The sequence below is a fragment of the Ranitomeya imitator genome, chromosome 6 (genome assembly GCF_032444005.1).
Source record: "Ranitomeya imitator isolate aRanImi1 chromosome 6, aRanImi1.pri, whole genome shotgun sequence".
In the NCBI taxonomy this organism is placed as follows: Eukaryota; Metazoa; Chordata; class Amphibia; order Anura; family Dendrobatidae; genus Ranitomeya; species Ranitomeya imitator.
Genome location: NC_091287.1, coordinates 525,283,331 through 525,300,888, shown reverse-complemented (window position 1 = coordinate 525,300,888; position 17,558 = coordinate 525,283,331). Strand labels below are relative to the sequence as shown.

The 17,558-nt window shown below is 46.8% G+C and overlaps 1 protein-coding gene across 2 annotated transcripts in view; it reads right to left on the bottom strand.

The window, feature by feature from the left end:
• Positions 1 to 17,558, bottom strand: part of MTBP (MDM2 binding protein) — a 69,565-nt gene that overhangs the window by 44,358 nt on the left and 7,649 nt on the right. For both annotated transcript variants that reach the window (XM_069731837.1, XM_069731836.1), the window contains exons 7-13: positions 9,839 to 9,953; positions 8,697 to 8,831; positions 5,614 to 5,708; positions 3,590 to 3,662; positions 2,426 to 2,543; positions 1,301 to 1,474; positions 899 to 1,003 (exon numbers count right to left, since the gene is read on the bottom strand). In XM_069731837.1, coding sequence (XP_069587938.1) covers positions 899 to 1,003; positions 1,301 to 1,474; positions 2,426 to 2,543; positions 3,590 to 3,662; positions 5,614 to 5,708; positions 8,697 to 8,831; positions 9,839 to 9,953 — 815 coding nt within the window. The remainder of the gene's footprint in view (positions 1 to 898; positions 1,004 to 1,300; positions 1,475 to 2,425; positions 2,544 to 3,589; positions 3,663 to 5,613; positions 5,709 to 8,696; positions 8,832 to 9,838; positions 9,954 to 17,558) is intronic.

Sequence of the window (17,558 nt, the reverse complement as noted above, 5' to 3'; positions counted from 1 at the left end):
TGGAATGAGGTGAATATTAATTTCTCTTAAGTAGCGGGCACACACAACAGCTGGCAGCTGCAGGAAGCCGGTGGCTGACACGGTGTGCGCTACTGAAGAGCAATGGATACTCGCTGCCCTCCACGCACAGTCCCGGTGTGGAGAACAGCGATTATTCTGGCAGCTGTCCTTCGGCTTGTAAGGTTTTTTTTTTTTTTTTTTTTATGTTTTTCTGATGGGGCCCATGCACGCCAGGATAGGGATGAGGGGGCCCATGCACGCCAGGATAGGGATGAGGGGGCCCATGCACGCCAGGATAGGGATGAGGGGGCCCATGCACGCCAGGATAGGGATGAGGGGGCCCATGCACGCCAGGATAGGGATGAGGGGGCCCATGCACGCCAGGATAGGGATGAGGGGGCCCATGCACGCCAGGATAGGGATGAGGGGGCCCATGCACGCCAGGATAGGGATGAGGGGGCCCATGCACGCCAGGATAGGGATGAGGGGGCCCATGCACGCCAGGATAGGGATGAGGGGGCCCATGCACGCCAGGATAGGGATGAGGGGGCCCATGCACACCAGGATAGGGATGAGGAGGCCCATGCACACCAGGATAGGGATGAGGAGGCCATGCATACAAGGATAGGGATGAGGAGGCCATGCACACCAGGATAGGGATGAGGAGGCCATGCACACCAGGATAGGGATGAGGAGGCCATGCACACCAGGATAGGGATGAGGGGGACCATGCACACCAGGATAGGGATGAGGGGGACAACACATACCAGGATAGGAGATGTTGAGTACAGAATTGACCACATTTTTGCTTCAATTTTTTTTTCTAATTTCCTCCTCTAAAACCTAGGTGCATCTTATGGTCTGGTGCATCTTATAGTCCGAAAAATATAGTACTTACGGAGATACTTATCCACAGCTAAAGTCTGAGCCTGAGCCAAACACTTTTCTCTCTTCATAAGGTGATCACCATGGAAAATAGGGAGAGACGTCGCCGAGCCAAAATCTGGGAGACAAAAGAAAAACTTTCACTTACTTCTGCTTCTTAAAAAGGTGCCTTCAGGGATCCTTCAGTTCTCATGTATGACCGACCGGCGCTGGAAAAAGACTTCTGTGCGATACATGCCGATACCTGGCACGTAGGGGACATATGTCCCATCAGATTCACTTTATAGAGAGGTCTCCTCGTTTCAGCAGATAAAGTTTCATCTTCGCTTTTTCTTGCTGAAACTGGCACTTTGCGACTGTCGGTAATTCTCAGCTGCCCAGTAGACTATACAAGGGTCACGCAGTCGGTTCTTACTTGACTCGTATGTGTTGGGTTTTTTCTGCAGCCTTCGATGTAACAAGACAAGAGACGCTGCGCCATTAATCTGACTGGCGGAGTGAAGCATTGTGGCCTTGCAGACTCCATTGTCTTTGCCTTGAATTAGGAAATAGTAGCTGCAGTACTCCCCTTTCAGCTCAATCCCGGGAGCTGAAAGAAAAGAAATAATGGTGGTTAATAGCTGGAGTCAGAGCAGAATTCACAGCAGTCGGCAAATCCTTCTCGGTGGAGGCCGGGAATTCATGCACATCACAGGGGGGGGGGGGGGGGGGGGGGGGGACGCGTGTCCACAGTGATCAGCTCACCGGACCCTCACCGTTATGTGACGGGGATACTAGTGTAGATGTAGCAAGCAAAAAGTGTCATTTTCTTCCCCTCTGGTCAATATTAGACATCAATGCTGCAGAAAATCAGAGCGCTGAATATGGTGCCTGTGTATAGCAGTTCTGTAACATGGCTGCGATGCTGCGCAGATGAGGATCTCTCCCATTTACTTTGGTTCTGAAAATAGCTGAATGTGTGTGGCCTGGCCAAAAGGATCAGTGCACGATGCGCCCCCTCAATTACCATGGGGTGCAATGCCCTTTAGCTTGAATGATGACGCTCACTTGCCCAGGGTGAGCACTACCTTAATGGAATGACAAGTGCGCACCGACACTGCTGGAGCTCAGCAGCGCACTTGTGTCTACTCCTGACCAGTGGCAGTTCGCAAATGCGGATACACCAGTGCACCAAGTGTCTGCCACAGTCAGGAGTTAGGATGGAGAGCGTGCAACAGAGCGGCTTCAGAAAAGAGGGGAGAAGAAAAAAAAGAAAAAAAAAAGAAAGAAGTATTGGACACAAATGAAAGAATAGAATCAGAAAAATGTGGATTTTAGTTTAGTCACCGAAGTGTAAAATCCGTGCTAAGTATGCAGTGTGCGAACACATACTGGAAATGCGGCAGGTTTTCCATGCAGATGTTTGGGAATAAGATCCACACCACCGTAATGTACACTGAATATTTGAGGGTGTGCTCGCTCCCGCTGCGTGCTCGCTCCCGCTGTATGCTCGCAGGTCATCACAGGCACATTTCTAGGGAATCGTCTCACAATTACACACCTTTGATTTCTCTCGGCTTCCTGGACATATATTCTCTCCATTTCTTGGAGCTGCGCTGGAGGGCAGGCGGCAGAGGAAGGCTGCAGACATTGCAGGAGAGCAGAAATATCGCACCGACCTGCGGGGAGGCACAAACATCTCTAAGGAACAGGATAAGGAGAGAGGCTTGTAAGGACACAGGGGGTCATCTCATGCGGATTGTTGGCTGGAGGCTTCACTTCATCGGGTGGTCTACTCTCAAACATCCAGACAAGTCGACAGAGCTGCAACCGATCACTGAGCTCAGCGAATGAAAAGACCCGCTTGGAGCTGCCAAGTTAACCGACTAGCTGCAGCGCTGACAATTTGATTTCAGCACTGCAGCCAATATCAGACACTGGAGACTCAGTGATGGACCTGGATGGAGGGGGAGAATAAGGCAGTTTTGTTTTTTTTTGTTGAAAAGGGATGACCCCTTTAATCTTTTGTCACATTGCAGAAAAGGCAGTGGGGGGGAGGATCCTGCTGCAGCTGGTAGTCTTACAGCCAGATACAAGATTAGGAATAAGTCGGACACCGATTAAAAAAAGAAAAAAAAAAAACTGTTAACTTAATATCATTCAAAATAGGAGAAGAGGAGATTAAAAGAGGAAATACTTGGAGAGGTCATTTAAAGGGGAATCTGATCACATTTTTGCCATAAAATATAGCAAAACCATAGAATCTCGTCCACAAATGACCCCAGACCAGGTACCTCAATCATTTATCCAGGGGTGCGGGGGAGTATTTTGAACACACAATGATATAACATTGGGCCATGGAAGAAAAAATAAATTATGTTTTTTCCAGAAAATCAGATCGCATATACCTCCCTGATCAAACTATGATCAGAATAGTTGGTCCGATTTTCTTGTACGTACCATCAATGCAAAATAGGCCAATGTAATGAGTGCAGCTCTATGTGTGACTGGAGGAAAAAAAAATCCTCATGAAACTTAACATAAGCACAAAATAAATTAAAGTGCCCCAATGTAATAAACAATAGTTTAGCAGGATTAGAAAGCCATGGCTGCCGTCAGATGTGATGATGTACTGGAAGCAAACATGCTTTTCTAGTCCTGCTCAGCCCATTCATTCCAATGGCAGAGTTGTCCTTTACCTACCGGACCCCTCCGGATACAGTACCTTGTCATTTAGGGAGGACAGTTGACCCAACATCAGCTTAGATTTTCCTTTAAGAGAATTTCTCGTCAAACATCTGAATTATGGTAAAGAAACATAACGGACCACCGGTGGCTGCGGTGTCCCCCAGTGAAGGCTACAAGATTGCACAGCAATACCAAAAATCTTGAGATTAGAAATACTGGGTCTATGTGGAGGAAGAAATGGTCTAAAATAATAGACCAGTTACTCCCCCGATAAATCCACAGCACTGGGGTCAGGGACTGACTGCGGAGGGAATCAGATCTGACTGAAGAAGACCTGAAACAAATAAACCAGCAGGAAGAAGCGGTGCTGCAACACCGGCATTATGTTTATCATCTTGGCCAACCGCTTTAAAATCAAGGTGTCGACCATATTTATTACTGATGATCATGGAGTCACCAATAAAGAGACTGGAGGCTTAATACAGGGAGGGGATTTCTAGAACTACGTAGATTTATCAGCCACAGCGACCCTCATACACTGCTCACATAAAGTTAGGGATATTTGGCTTTCGGTGAAATTTACGGAAAAACGTAAAAAAAAAAATAAAAAAAAAAAATTCACACTTTAGTGATATTTTACCATGAGAGTCGGGCATTTAAGTAGAAGCAGCGATGGTGACTTCCTCTTCTCAATTTAATTCAATAAAAGCCAATAACAGCGACGGTGTACCCCAACAAAAACGTCATTGTCTCCATAACTTGTCCTGCGGACTGGAGCATCGATTACAGCAGACAACGACGTCGTCTCATCCTGTCCACAAGTGGAGTTATTGTCTGCTGGGGCATGGCTTCCCACTCTTGGGCCCTCAGGTCATTGGAGGTTCTGGGGTACAGATTTATGAGCCTCTGCACAGCAACTCAGCTCATTCTATAGGTATTCTATGGGATTTGGGTAGACCACTCCATTTGAGGTCCCCCAGTTTCCAGCATCTGTTCCCTAATGATGCGACCTCGATGCGCTGGAGTGTTGTCGTCCATGAAGATTAAATTAGGCCTGTGTTGTCCATGCCGAGGTACAAAGTGCAGGGCAGTTCTGTATTGACTAGACACCTGACTACACTGTACCACCACCGAAGGCTCGTCTGGTGACCACAGTGGCTCATCCATAGTGCTCTCCTTGCAGTCTCCAACATTGTTGGCGGCCATCATTTCTGCTCGGTGTGAACAGCACAGAGGCCCACTGGTCCCTCATCCAGAGTAGATGCTCCCTGGCCCGTGCAATACGATGATGCCTGTGCCTGGTGGGGTGGTCTCCTGGTAATCAGACCGTGCTGACGTAAACGGTTTTGAATGGTCTGACGCGACACTTGGGTGCCTCTCTTACGTGCGCCTGGAGTTGTTACATTCATCATCCGGTCCCCAAGTACATTGTTCACAATGAAGCGGTCATCCGTGTGGGATGTGGCCGAAAGACGTCCGCGTCTCAGCCTTTCTGTGACTCTTCCAGTCTCTCTGTATTTCTGTTACACCCTGCTGATGAAACTCTGACACTGAGCTCAGTGGCCACTTCCATCTGAGAACATCCTGCTTGAAGCCTCACAACGAGGAGGTCGTGGTAATCAATTGTTAGGGATCGTCTAGGTCTCATGATGTCAAAATGTGACCAGCGTGATGCAGAGGACTGTTTAATACCAATTCTAATTAAACCACGAGATTATTGGGCGACTCATGGATCAAACACCTGTTCATTTTGCCATTAAGTTCCTTGTTCGGGAACAGCAGGTTTCGCAAGAAGTCTTGAAACATTGAACAGTTGGACACGGGCATCGAAAGGTTTAAAGACGTCACATTCAGTTCAACTGAAAAGGTTAGAGAGCAAATTAGGATCATCCTGAAAGTTCACCCAAAGCCAAATATCCCTAACTTTTCGTGAGCGGTGTATATAATCTATAGGGCAGGGGCACCTATATCTAACAGAATATGATGGCGACTAGAGACCATGTCTCCAGGACTGGAGGGCACCACGTACTCCTGGGCCTCAGGCTCATACGACAAGGATACAGCTCATAGGCACAGTTTGATATGAAGTAATGGGGAAGCTCTGCCAGGGAAACCATTTGTATAAACTCCAGGGATGATCCGTAGTAATAAAAAACCTGGGAAGACAAAAGCCCAAATGGTTAGTTTGGAAAGTTAGTGGTGAAAATTATAAATGTGTAAGTCGCTACTAGAGGGCAATGTACAGTTTCACCTGTCTTTCACTAGGGGGACTTGTCAGGGAGTCACAAAAACATTGAACTTTAGGAAGGCAAAGTTTGAACAGCTTAGAGATGCCCTTAATCTGGTAGACTGGGACAATATCCTCAGAAATGAGAATACAGATAATAAATGGGAAATGTTTAAGAACATCCTAAATAGGCAGTGTAAGCGGTTTATACCTTGTGGGAATAAAAGGACTAGAAATAGGAAAAACCCAATGTGGCTAAACAAAGAAGTAAGACAGGCAATTAACAGTAAAAAGAAAGCATTTGCACTACTAAAGCAGGATGGCACCATTGAAGCTCTAAAAAACTATAGGGAGAAAAATACTTTATCTAAAAAACTAATTAAAGCTGCCAAAAAGGAAACAGAGAAGCACATTGCTAAGGAGAGTAAAACTAATCCCAAACTGTTCTTCAACTATATCAATAGTAAAAGAATAAAAACTGAAAATGTAGGCCCCTTAAAAAATAGTGAGGAAAGAATGGTTGTAGATGACGAGGAAAAAGCTAACATATTAAACACCTTCTTCTCCACGGTATTCACGGTGGAAAATGAAATGCTAGGTGAAATCCCAAGAAACAATGAAAACCCTATATTAAGGGTCACCAATCTAACCCAAGAAGAGGTGCGAAACCGGCTAAATAAGATTAAAATAGATAAATCTCCGGGTCCGGATGGCATACACCCACGAGTACTAAGAGAACTAAGTAATGTAATAGATAAACCATTATTTCTTATTTTTAGTGACTCTATAGCGACAGGGTCTGTTCCGCAGGACTGGCGCATAGCAAATGTGGTGCCAATATTCAAAAAGGGCTCTAAAAGTGAACCTGGAAATTATAGGCCAGTAAGTCTAACCTCTATTGTTGGTAAAATATTTGAAGGGTTTCTGAGGGATGTTATTCTGGATTATCTCAATGAGAATAACTGTTTAACTCCATATCAGCATGGGTTTATGAGAAATCGCTCCTGTCAAACCAATCTAATCAGTTTTTATGAAGAGGTAAGCTATAGGCTGGACCACGGTGAGTCATTGGACGTGGTATATCTCGATTTTTCCAAAGCGTTTGATACCGTGCCGCACAAGAGGTTGGTACACAAAATGAGAATGCTTGGTCTGGGGGAAAATGTGTGTAAATGGGTTAGTAACTGGCTTAGTGATAGAAAGCAGAGGGTGGTTATAAATGGTATAGTCTCTAACTGGGTCGCTGTGACCAGTGGGGTACCGCAGGGGTCAGTATTGGGACCTGTTCTCTTCAACATATTCATTAATGATCTGGTAGAAGGTTTACACAGTAAAATATCGATATTTGCAGATGATACAAAACTATGTAAAGCAGTTAATACAAGAGAAGATAGTATTCTGCTACAGATGGATCTGGATAAGTTGGAAACTTGGGCTGAAAGGTGGCAGATGAGGTTTAACAATGATAAATGTAAGGTTATACACATGGGAAGAGGGAATCAATATCACCATTACACACTGAACGGGAAACCACTGGGTAAATCTGACAGGGAGAAGGACTTGGGGATCCTAGTTAATGATAAACTTACCTGGAGCAGCCAGTGCCAGGCAGCAGCTACCAAGGCAAACAGGATCATGGGGTGCATTAAAAGAGGTCTGGATACACATGATGAGAGCATTATACTGCCTCTGTACAAATCCCTAGTTAGACCGCACATGGAGTACTGTGTCCAGTTTTGGGCACCGGTGCTCAGGAAGGATATAATGGAACTAGAGAGAGTACAAAGGAGGGCAACAAAATTAATAAAGGGGATGGGAGAACTACAATACCCAGATAGATTAGCGAAATTAGGATTATTTAGTCTAGAAAAAAGACGACTGAGGGGCGATCTAATAACCATGTATAAGTATATAAGGGGACAATACAAATATCTCGCTGAGGATCTGTTTATACCAAGGAAGGTGACGGGCACAAGGGGGCATTCTTTGCGTCTGGAGGAGAGAAGGTTTTTCCACCAACATAGAAGAGGATTCTTTACTGTTAGGGCAGTGAGAATCTGGAATTGCTTGCCTGAGGAGGTGGTGATGGCGAACTCAGTCGAGGGGTTCAAGAGAGGCCTGGATGTCTTCCTGGAGCAGAACAATATTGTATCATACAATTATTAGGTTCTGTAGAAGGACGTAGATCTGGGGATTTATTATGATGGAATATAGGCTGAACTGGATGGACAAATGTCTTTTTTCGGCCTTACTAACTATGTTACTATGTTACTATGTACAGGCGCCATTTATCTTTCTCCCATCAGGGCTCAGCTTTAAAATCAGGCTATCAAAAAACAGTTCTCTAAAATATTGCCTGTAGAACTGATATATGTAAAGTTTGCTGAAGAGACAGCGACCAATAAACGAGGGAACAATTTTTCTGCATTTCCGTTTTTTGTGCCCCCTCCACCGGCCGGCGTACCTCTATAAGTTTTATTACTTTTCCACTGCTGTTTGGGGGATCATCTTAGTTACAGAATATATAAAATGTGCGTTATGCATTACCTCTCCCCACCCCTGAAAGGGTCATAAAAAGTTCTCTGGGGGACATTTTTTTGGTTTTATTACCTACTGCAATCCATAGGAGCCTCAATCATATGAGTAACAGCGCCCCACAGATCCACAGGGGTCACCGTCTGATCTGGATCTACTAACCACTAGTGATGGGAGAACGTGCTCGGATATGGAGTTATCCCAGCATTTCCGGGTGCCAACAGTGTCTTCGGTCCCCACATCGGCATGTCTCGCGCTGATCCACAATTGTAACACATGCAGGGATTGCCCATTCGGAAATCGAGGATAGAAACCATTACCAAAGACCATTTTTGTGAGCCGCTAATCTCTAATTGCAATTTAGCCCAATTTCACAGCTTACCTCCGGTAGTACGGACGTCAGACTTTTATTGGGCCGATTTGTCAGCTCATCGCTCAGTTGGAGGGAACCTGATTGTGAACCAACATTACAGAGAGATCTGATGCAGAAGTCCTGAAATTCCACCTGGGAAGTAAACTGGGGAAAAAAAAAAAAAAAATCATTAAGTGGTTGTGACCGGGCGTGGAAGGGCCTTATGGTGTTAATATACTTTAATATTTTATTTATTTTTTTGTAATAAATAATTTTGTCCAATGTGCAAAGTTTAACGAAGGAAGAGAAATCCCCTAATAAAAGTTTGCACATGCTGAACAAAGTTATGAAAATAAATAAATTGAAACTTTAGTTATTCTGGTTATTTTTCAATGCTTCAAGTTATCACTTATCCATCCTTCGGACCCCCAGGAATCCTGAGGATGGGTCTCTGCATACAGCAGTCGTGAATGGAGGGGCGCATGCTCGGTCTCTGCGGCAGTGCCAGAAGTAGCGGTGTGCTGTACTCTGCTTTCTCTAGCAGTCACAGACAATGAAAGGAGCGTGTGCGCCTCTCTGCTCTAGTCAACATGGCCCTCCGTTTCTCAGGATCGATGGGAGTCCTGGTGATCAGACGGTTTTCTCCTTTCCTGTGGCGGCAGGTAGCTTGAGATATATATGGGAACCCCCTTTAACTGCCAGGTAGGTTTTCTTTTCTTCATTTTTGTCTTTTGGCATGTCAACAGCTATAACTTTACAATACTGTAACATAAGTTGGTGCTTTGGAAAACTTGATTCACACGTTTCCTTGCGCCAAGCCCGATCTATGGAAATTCATAGTAGAAGACATTTTGGTAAAGTCTTCAGATCACCACGGATATGTAGCGAAAAGTTTAGAGCATAACACAGATCATCAACCCATATACCTAAGGGAAGAGTCATACGGCCGGATAACTGGGACGAGGATCGTAACGTAGTGCTCGGACTGGCCCAACCCGAGGGTGACAAATGCACAGATATACATGCGGTCACGCTCCTGTAGGAGTCTGAGCACTGCACGGCGATCCTTTTCCTCAAGTTATATGGAGCTCTGACTCTTCCCTTACTGTGTGAGAACGGGGGAATAAGGAGAAAACCATCCATCCTATATACCCCAGTACAAAGTGCCTTACCTTCTGCTCGCCGACCTCCACAGAGCCTCTCCATAACTCCTGTGGATCTAGCGAGTTGTTTAGGTCGTCTGGAGAGATTACATTTGCCGAAAGATAACTGGAAATTTTTTGCCACCTGAAACAACATATGGTAGCGTTTTTTTAGATCACTGCCGTTAGAGGCCAACGGGGCCATTGAGATTATACTAAACTGATCTGTTATTACAGGTCTTATGTACACCAGAACCGTAATAACAAATAAGTCATGAGTAATAGTCGTGGAAAGCTATAGAAATGGGGTGTCTGACCATTACAGATCAGGGACACTGTATGGAGAAAGTTTAATCTATTCCGCACAAACTCTGCAGCATTTTACAATACAAGCAGAGTGGTTCTCCTATCTTTCTGAACGCACCTTCAGTGTTCTGTTCTCTCCACTTGATCTCCTCTTCCTCTCACTGTTGGGGTACCTCAGGGCTCAGTTCTTGGCCCCAATTGGACAGACCATCAACAGATTTGGCTTTCAGTATCATCTTTATGCTGACGACACACAACTATACACATCATCCCCTGACCTTACCCCCGCTGTACTACAGAACGCCACTGACTGTCTGTCCGCAGTCTCTGACATCATGTCTAGAGTTGAGCGACCTTGACCTTTTTAGAGTCGAGCCGGGTTTCGCGAAACCCGACTATCTCAAAAGTCGGGTCGAGTGAAATCGGCCGATTATGACATAAAGTCAGGATCGACCGAAACACGAAACCCAATGCAAGTCAATGGGGCAGCATAGTCGGCAGTGAGTGGGGGCCAGGAAAACACCTAGAGTGCCCATTTTAATGTCAAAACCATCCATTCTTCTTAATGAAGCTTGTCAAGCGTAATTTACCTTATAATAATTGGAAGGCATTTGAAATTGGGGGTCATTTGGCTAAAGTTGTGGTGGGTAGGGCTGGTTCAAGTAATTAGTGGGCCCAGGAAATCTGGACCACGTCACGGCAGTGGAGCAGGGAGAGGTAAGTATTTCAACTTTGCAAGTGCTGTGAACCTGAGCAAGCAGGGGGGGCCCACTCGTTGGCATTGGCACTGGCACAGGGCCCCTCAAAGTACAGCGGTGTGTTTGCACGGCGGGGGCGCCTCCCACCGGCAGCAACACTTTTGCGTACTATGAGAGGCCCTGTGCCAGTGACGTCGCCAACGAGTATTCCTCCCCCCACCTGATGAAGGAACCTGCACTTTCATCTGCACCTTCCTCTTTGTCCCCGTGTAAGGTGGTATGGTATGCGGGAAGAGGAACCTGACTTTCAGCAGGGTCACAATCTTGCTGTGTAGCGTGCACGGGAAATGTTGCGTTATGGGTCAATGTACCAGCAGACTCATCTATCACTGGCTGGGCAATGGGCAGGATGAGGAGGAAACACAGATATAGGCCCAAAGAATAAAGTGGGCTAAATGCAGTTCAAAATTGGTAACACAGGACTAATCAGGGGGCATTGCAGTGGAGGACAACTGGAATGAGAGGCTGACACAGAGAGTAGGCCCAAATCAGTAAGTAGTCGAAATGCAGTTCAAAATTGGCAACAGTAGTAAACAGGCGGCACAGCTTTGTTCAGTGGAGGAGAACAGCAAGGAGTGGCAGACACCGATAGTAGGCCCCAACCCAACTAGTAGGCCAAATGCAGTCTAACATTAACAACTACTTAACGAGCGCCTGAAAACGGAATTTCAGGACAGGAAACCAGGAGAACAGCAAGGAGCGGCAGACACCGATAGTAGGCCCCAAACCAACAAGTACGCCAAATGCAGTTGTTCCGTTTAACCACAATTTAATGAGAGCCTGAAGATAGAAGTTCAGGAAAGGCAACCTGGAGAACACCTTGGAGTGGAACACACCATCTCTCTACACCCCATACCCATTTTGTAGGTCTAATGCAGCGTAGTTTCCAACAACTACTAAACGAGAGCATGATGATCGAAGCATTGGCGAGGAAACCTGGGGAACACCTTGGAGTGGAACACACCATCTCTCTACACCCCATACCCAATTTGTAGGCCTAATACAGTGTAGTTTCCAAGAACTACTAAACGAGAGCCGGAAGATCGAAGCTCAGGAAAGGCAACCTGGAGAACACCTTGGAGTGGAACACACCATCTCTCTACACCCCATACCCAATTTGTAGGCCTAATGCAGCGTAGTTTCCAACAACTACTAAACGAGAGCATGATGATCGAAGCATTGGCGAGGAAACCTGGGGAACACCTTGGAGTGGAACACACCATCTCTCTACACCCCATACCCAATTTGTAGGCCTAATGCAGCGTAGTTTCCAACAACTACTAAACGAGAGCATGATGATCGAAGCATTGGCGAGGAAACCTGGGGAACACCTTGGAGTGGAACACACCATCTCTCTACACCCCATACCCAATTTGTAGGCCTAATGCAGCGTAGTTTCCAACAACTACTATACGAGAGCATGATGATCGAAGCATTGGCGAGGAAACCTGGGGAACACCTTGGAGTGGAACACACCATCTCTCTACAGTGGAACACACCATCTCTCTACACCCCATACCCAATTTGTAGGCCTAATGCAGCGTAGTTTCCAACAACTACTAAACGAGAGCCGGAAGATCGAAGCTCAGGAAAGGCAACCTGGAGAACACCTTGGAGTGGAACACACCATCTCTCTACACCCCATACCCAATTTGAAGGCCTAATGCAGTGTAGTTTCCAACAACTACTAAACGAGAGCCGGAAGATCGAAGCTCAGGAAAGGCAACCTGGGGAACACCTTGGAGTGTAACAAACCCTCTCTCTACACCACGGAAGGGCTGATTCTTAGGAAGGAAGGCTGTCGGAAAGAAGCAGGGCGCGTCCGAGGGTGATTATATTCTTATTAGGTATATACTCACCCTCGGACGCGCCCTGCTTCTTTATTTGTAATGAATGTTTATTTGCAATGTGGTTTTGACTTACTCTATTTTTTTGGTAAATAATGATTTTATTATTTTCATTGTTTTGCATCTTCTTGGCAATAATATAAAGAAGACGCGACAGGACAACACTCGGTGGATGCCATATCTGTGTTTAAAATTGAAAAAACCTTTCAGTTAACTACTTGCAGGAGAAAGTTATTGTAGCTGGTGGCCATTTTTAGTACTGTACCAGATTTTTGTTGTATGTGTTTGTTTTTAATGTTAAAATGTCTGCATTTGATATCTCTCCAGTATTTTCTTTTTTATAAGCAAAATACTTTTTATATTTTCTGATGTTGGTTCCAGGGGTACACGGGCAGCAGTGGTGTGGTCAGTGGAGGCCTAGTGGAAGGAGTGACCGCAGACAGGCATCGAAGGCCTAAAATAATAACACATGGCTGTAGGCAATTTTAAATTGGTTACAGGGGTACACGGGCAGCAGTGGTGTGGTCAGTGGAGGCCTAGTGGAAGGAGTGACCGCAGACAGGCATCGAAGGCCTAACATAACAAAAATGTCAATACAATGGTATTGTCAGTGGCAGGCATTGAAGGATGTCAGCGCATAGACTAAACATTGGTGGAGCTGTGAGATAATTTTGCAAGTGGTAGAGCACTGTTTGAGCTGGGGGGGGGGGGGAACTGTCTTGTGGCCGGCAGTACAGGCCCAGGGCCCCTCATATTACAACGGTGTGTCTGACGTTGGGTGCGCACCACCACCGCCAGAGACACTTTATTGTACTAGGAGGGACCCAGTGGCAGTGGCGTCGACCAAAAGCGGGCTCACCCACCTCTTCAGACAAACTGCACTCTCACGGGTGCTGTCGCCAAGTGTCGATACCACGGCCCCGTGTGGGGAGTTTGGCCATTTAGTGAGGTGTAAACATGTCGTATGCTGGACAATCAGGTGCAGAAAATTACGAGATTGGAAAAGGCATTCAGAATAGTCCACAGGCAAGACCTTTTCATAGGAAAGCTAGGTGTCAGCTGGGCAAGGTGGGGCAAAAGATTTCGAAATCCAGTTGTGGTTCATTTTAATGAAGGTTAGATCATCTACATTTTGGGTAGCCAGACGAGTCCTTTTTTCTGTTAGTATTGAACCTGCAGCACTGAATACTCTTTCTGATAGGACACTAGCTGCCGGGCAAGCAAGCTCCTGCAATGCATATTCTGCCAATTCTGGCCAGGTGTCTAATTTTGATGCCCAGTAATCAAATGGGAATGACGGTTGAGGGAGAACGTCGATAAGGGATGAAAAATAGTTTGTAACCATACTGGACAAATGTTGTCTCCTGTCACTTTGAATTGATGCTGCAGTACCTGTCCTGTCTGCGGTCATAGCAAAATCACTCCACAACCTGGTCAGAAAACCCCTCTGGCCAACGCCACTTCTGATTTCTGCCCCTCTAACACCTCTGGTCTGCTGGCCCCTGCAGCTCGTGTTAGAACGATCACGGGCGCTGTGTGCAGGGAATGCCAGAAGCAAACGGTCAACAAGAGTTGATTGTTTGGTTGCTAATATTAGTTCCAAGTTCTCATGTGGCATAATATTTTGCAATTTGCCTTTATAGCGAGGATCAAGGAGGCAGGCCAACCAGTAATCGTCATCGTTCATCATTTTTGTTATGCGTGTGTCCCTTTTGAGGATACGTAAGGCATAATCCGCCATGTGGGCCAAAGTTCCAGTTGTCAAATCTGCGGTTGTGCTTGGTTGAGGGGCAGTTTCAGGCAAATCCACGTCACTTGTGTCCCTCCAAAAACCAGAACCCGGCCTTGCCGCGCCACCAATTTCCAGTGACCCCGGAAGAGCTTCCTCATTAAAAATATAATCATCCCCATCATCCTCCTCGTCCTCCTCCTCCTCTTCGCCCGCTACCTCGTCCTGTACACTGCCCTGGCCAGACAATGGCTGACTGTCATCAAGGCTTTCCTCTTCCTCAGCTGCAGACGCCTGATCCTTTATGTGCGTCAAACTTTGCATCAGCAGACGCATTAGGGGGATGCTCATGCTTATTATGGCGTTGTCTGCACTAACCAGCCGTGTGCATTCCTCAAAACACTGAAGGACTTGGCACATGTCTTGAATCTTCGACCACTGCACACCTGACAACTCCATGTCTGCCATCCTACTGCCTGCCCGTGTATGTGTATCCTCCCACAAAAACATAACAGCCCGCCTCTGTTCACACAGTCTCTGAAGCATGTGCAGTGTTGAGTTCCACCTTGTTGCAACGTCTATGATTAGGCGATGCTGGGGAAGGTTCAAAGAACGCTGATAGGTCTGCATACGGCTGGAGTGTACGGGCGAACGGCGGATATGTGAGCAAAGTCCACGCACTTTGAGGAGCAGGTCGGATAACTTTTCAGGAAGCACTGCACCACCAGGTTTAAGGTGTGAGCCAGGCAAGGAATGTGTTTCAGTTGGGAAAGGGAGATGGCAGCCATGAAATTCCTTCCGTTATCACTCACTACCTTGCCTGCCTCAAGATCTACAGTGCCCAGCCACGACTGCGTTTCTTTCTGCAAGAACTCGGACAGAACTTCCGCGGTGTGTCTGTTGTCGCCCAAACACTTCATAGCCAATACAGCCTGCTGACGTTTGCCAGTAGCTGCCCCATAATGGGAGACCTGGTGTGCAACAGTGGCAGCTGCGGATGGAGTGGTTGTGCGACTGCGGTCTGTGGACGAGCTCTCGCTTCTGCAGGAGGACGAAGAGGAGGAGGAGGGGGTGCGAACGGCTACAGCCAATTGTTTCCTAGACCGTGGGCTAGGCAGAACTGTCCCAAACTTGCTGTCCCCTGTGGACCCTGCATCCACAACATTCACCCAGTGTGCCGTGATGGACACGTAACGTCCCTGGCCATGCCTACTGGTCCATGCATCTGTTGTCAGGTGCACCTTTGTGCTCACAGATTGCCTGAGTGCATGGACGATGCGCTCTTTAACATGCTGGTGGAGGGCTGGGATGGCTTTTCTGGAAAAAAAGTGTCGACTGGGTAGCTCGTAGCGTGGTACAGCGTAGTCCATCAGGGCTTTGAAAGCTTCGCTTTCAACTAACCGGTAGGGCATCATCTCTAACGAGATTAGTCTAGCTATGTGGGCGTTCAAACCCTGTGTACGCGGATGCGAGGCTAAGTACTTCCTTTTTCTAACCATAGTCTCATGTAGGGTGAGCTGGACTGGAGAGCTGGAGATCGTGGAACTAGCGGGGGTGCCGGTGGACATGGCAGACTGACAGACGGTGGGAGATGGTATTGTTGCCGCCGGTGCCCTAGATGCAGTGTTTCCTACTACGAAACTGGTGATTCCCTGACCCTGACTGCTTTGGCCTGGCAACGAAACCTGCACAGATACTGCAGGTGGTGCGGAAAATGGTGGCCCTACACTGCCGGAAGGGATGTTGCGTTGATGAGTAGCTTCATTGGCCGAGGGTGCTACAACCTTAAGGGACGTTTGGTAGTTAGTCCAGGCTTGCAAATGCATGGTGGTTAAATGTCTATGCATGCAACTTGTATTGAGACTTTTCAGATTCTGTCCTCTGCTTAAGCTAGTTGAACATTTTTGACAGATGACTTTGCGCTGATCAATTGGATGTTTAAAAAAATGCCAGACTGCACTCTTTCTAGCATCGGATACCTTTTCAGGCATTGCAGACTGAGCTTTAACCGGATGGCCACGCTGTCCTCCAACAGGTTTTGGCTTTGCCACGCGTTTTGGGCAAGATATGGGCCCGGCAGATGGAACCTGTTGCGATGTTGATGCCTGCTGCGGCCCATCCTCCTCCGCTTCAGAACTGCTGCCGCCTGCACCCTGTTCCCCCAATGGCTGCCAATCGGGGTCAAGAACTGGGTCATCTATTACCTCTTCTTGTAGCTCGTGTGCAACTTCGTCTGTGTCACCGTGTCGGTCGGTGGTATAGCGTTCTTGATGGGGCAACATAGTCTCATCAGGGTCTGATTCTTGATCAGCACCCTGCGAGGGCAATGTTGTGGTCTGAGTCAAAGGACCAGCATAGTAGTCTGGCTGTGGCTGTGCATCAGTGCACTCCATGTCAGATTCAACTTGTAATGGACATGGACTGTTAACTGCTTCACTTTCTAAGCCAGGGACGGTATGTGTAAAGAGCTCCATGGAGTAACCCGTTGTGTCGCCTGCTGCATTCTTCTCTGTTGTTGTTTTTGCTGAAGAGGACAAGGAAGCGACTTGTCCCTGACCGTGAACATCCACTAACGACGCGCTGCTTTGACATTTACCAGTTTCACGAGAGGAGGCAAAAGAGCTAGAGGCTGAGTCAGCAAGGTAAGCCAAAACTTGCTATTGCTGCTCCGGCTTTAAAAGCGGTTTTCCTACTCCCAGAAAAGGGAGCGTTCGAGGCCTTGTGTAGCCAGACGACGAACCTGGCTCCACAGCTCCAGACTTAGGTGCAATATTTTTTTTCCCACGACCAGCTGATGCTCCACCACTACCCTCATTACCAGCTGACAATGAACGCCCCCGGCCACGACCTCTTCCACCATACTTCCTCATTGTTTTAAAAATGTAAACAAACTAACGGTATTTGTTGCAGTCACACAAATTACACGGTGAGCTATAACTTCAGTATGATTTAGCTACCCCTTTACAGGTGAGTGAGACCACAACGAAAATCAGGCACAATGTTACACACTCTGTTGTTGGTGGCAACAAATGAGAGAGATGCCACACACGCAGGACTGTCACTGAAGCACAAATGTAAATATTAATCTCCCACTGATTTGATTTTTTTTT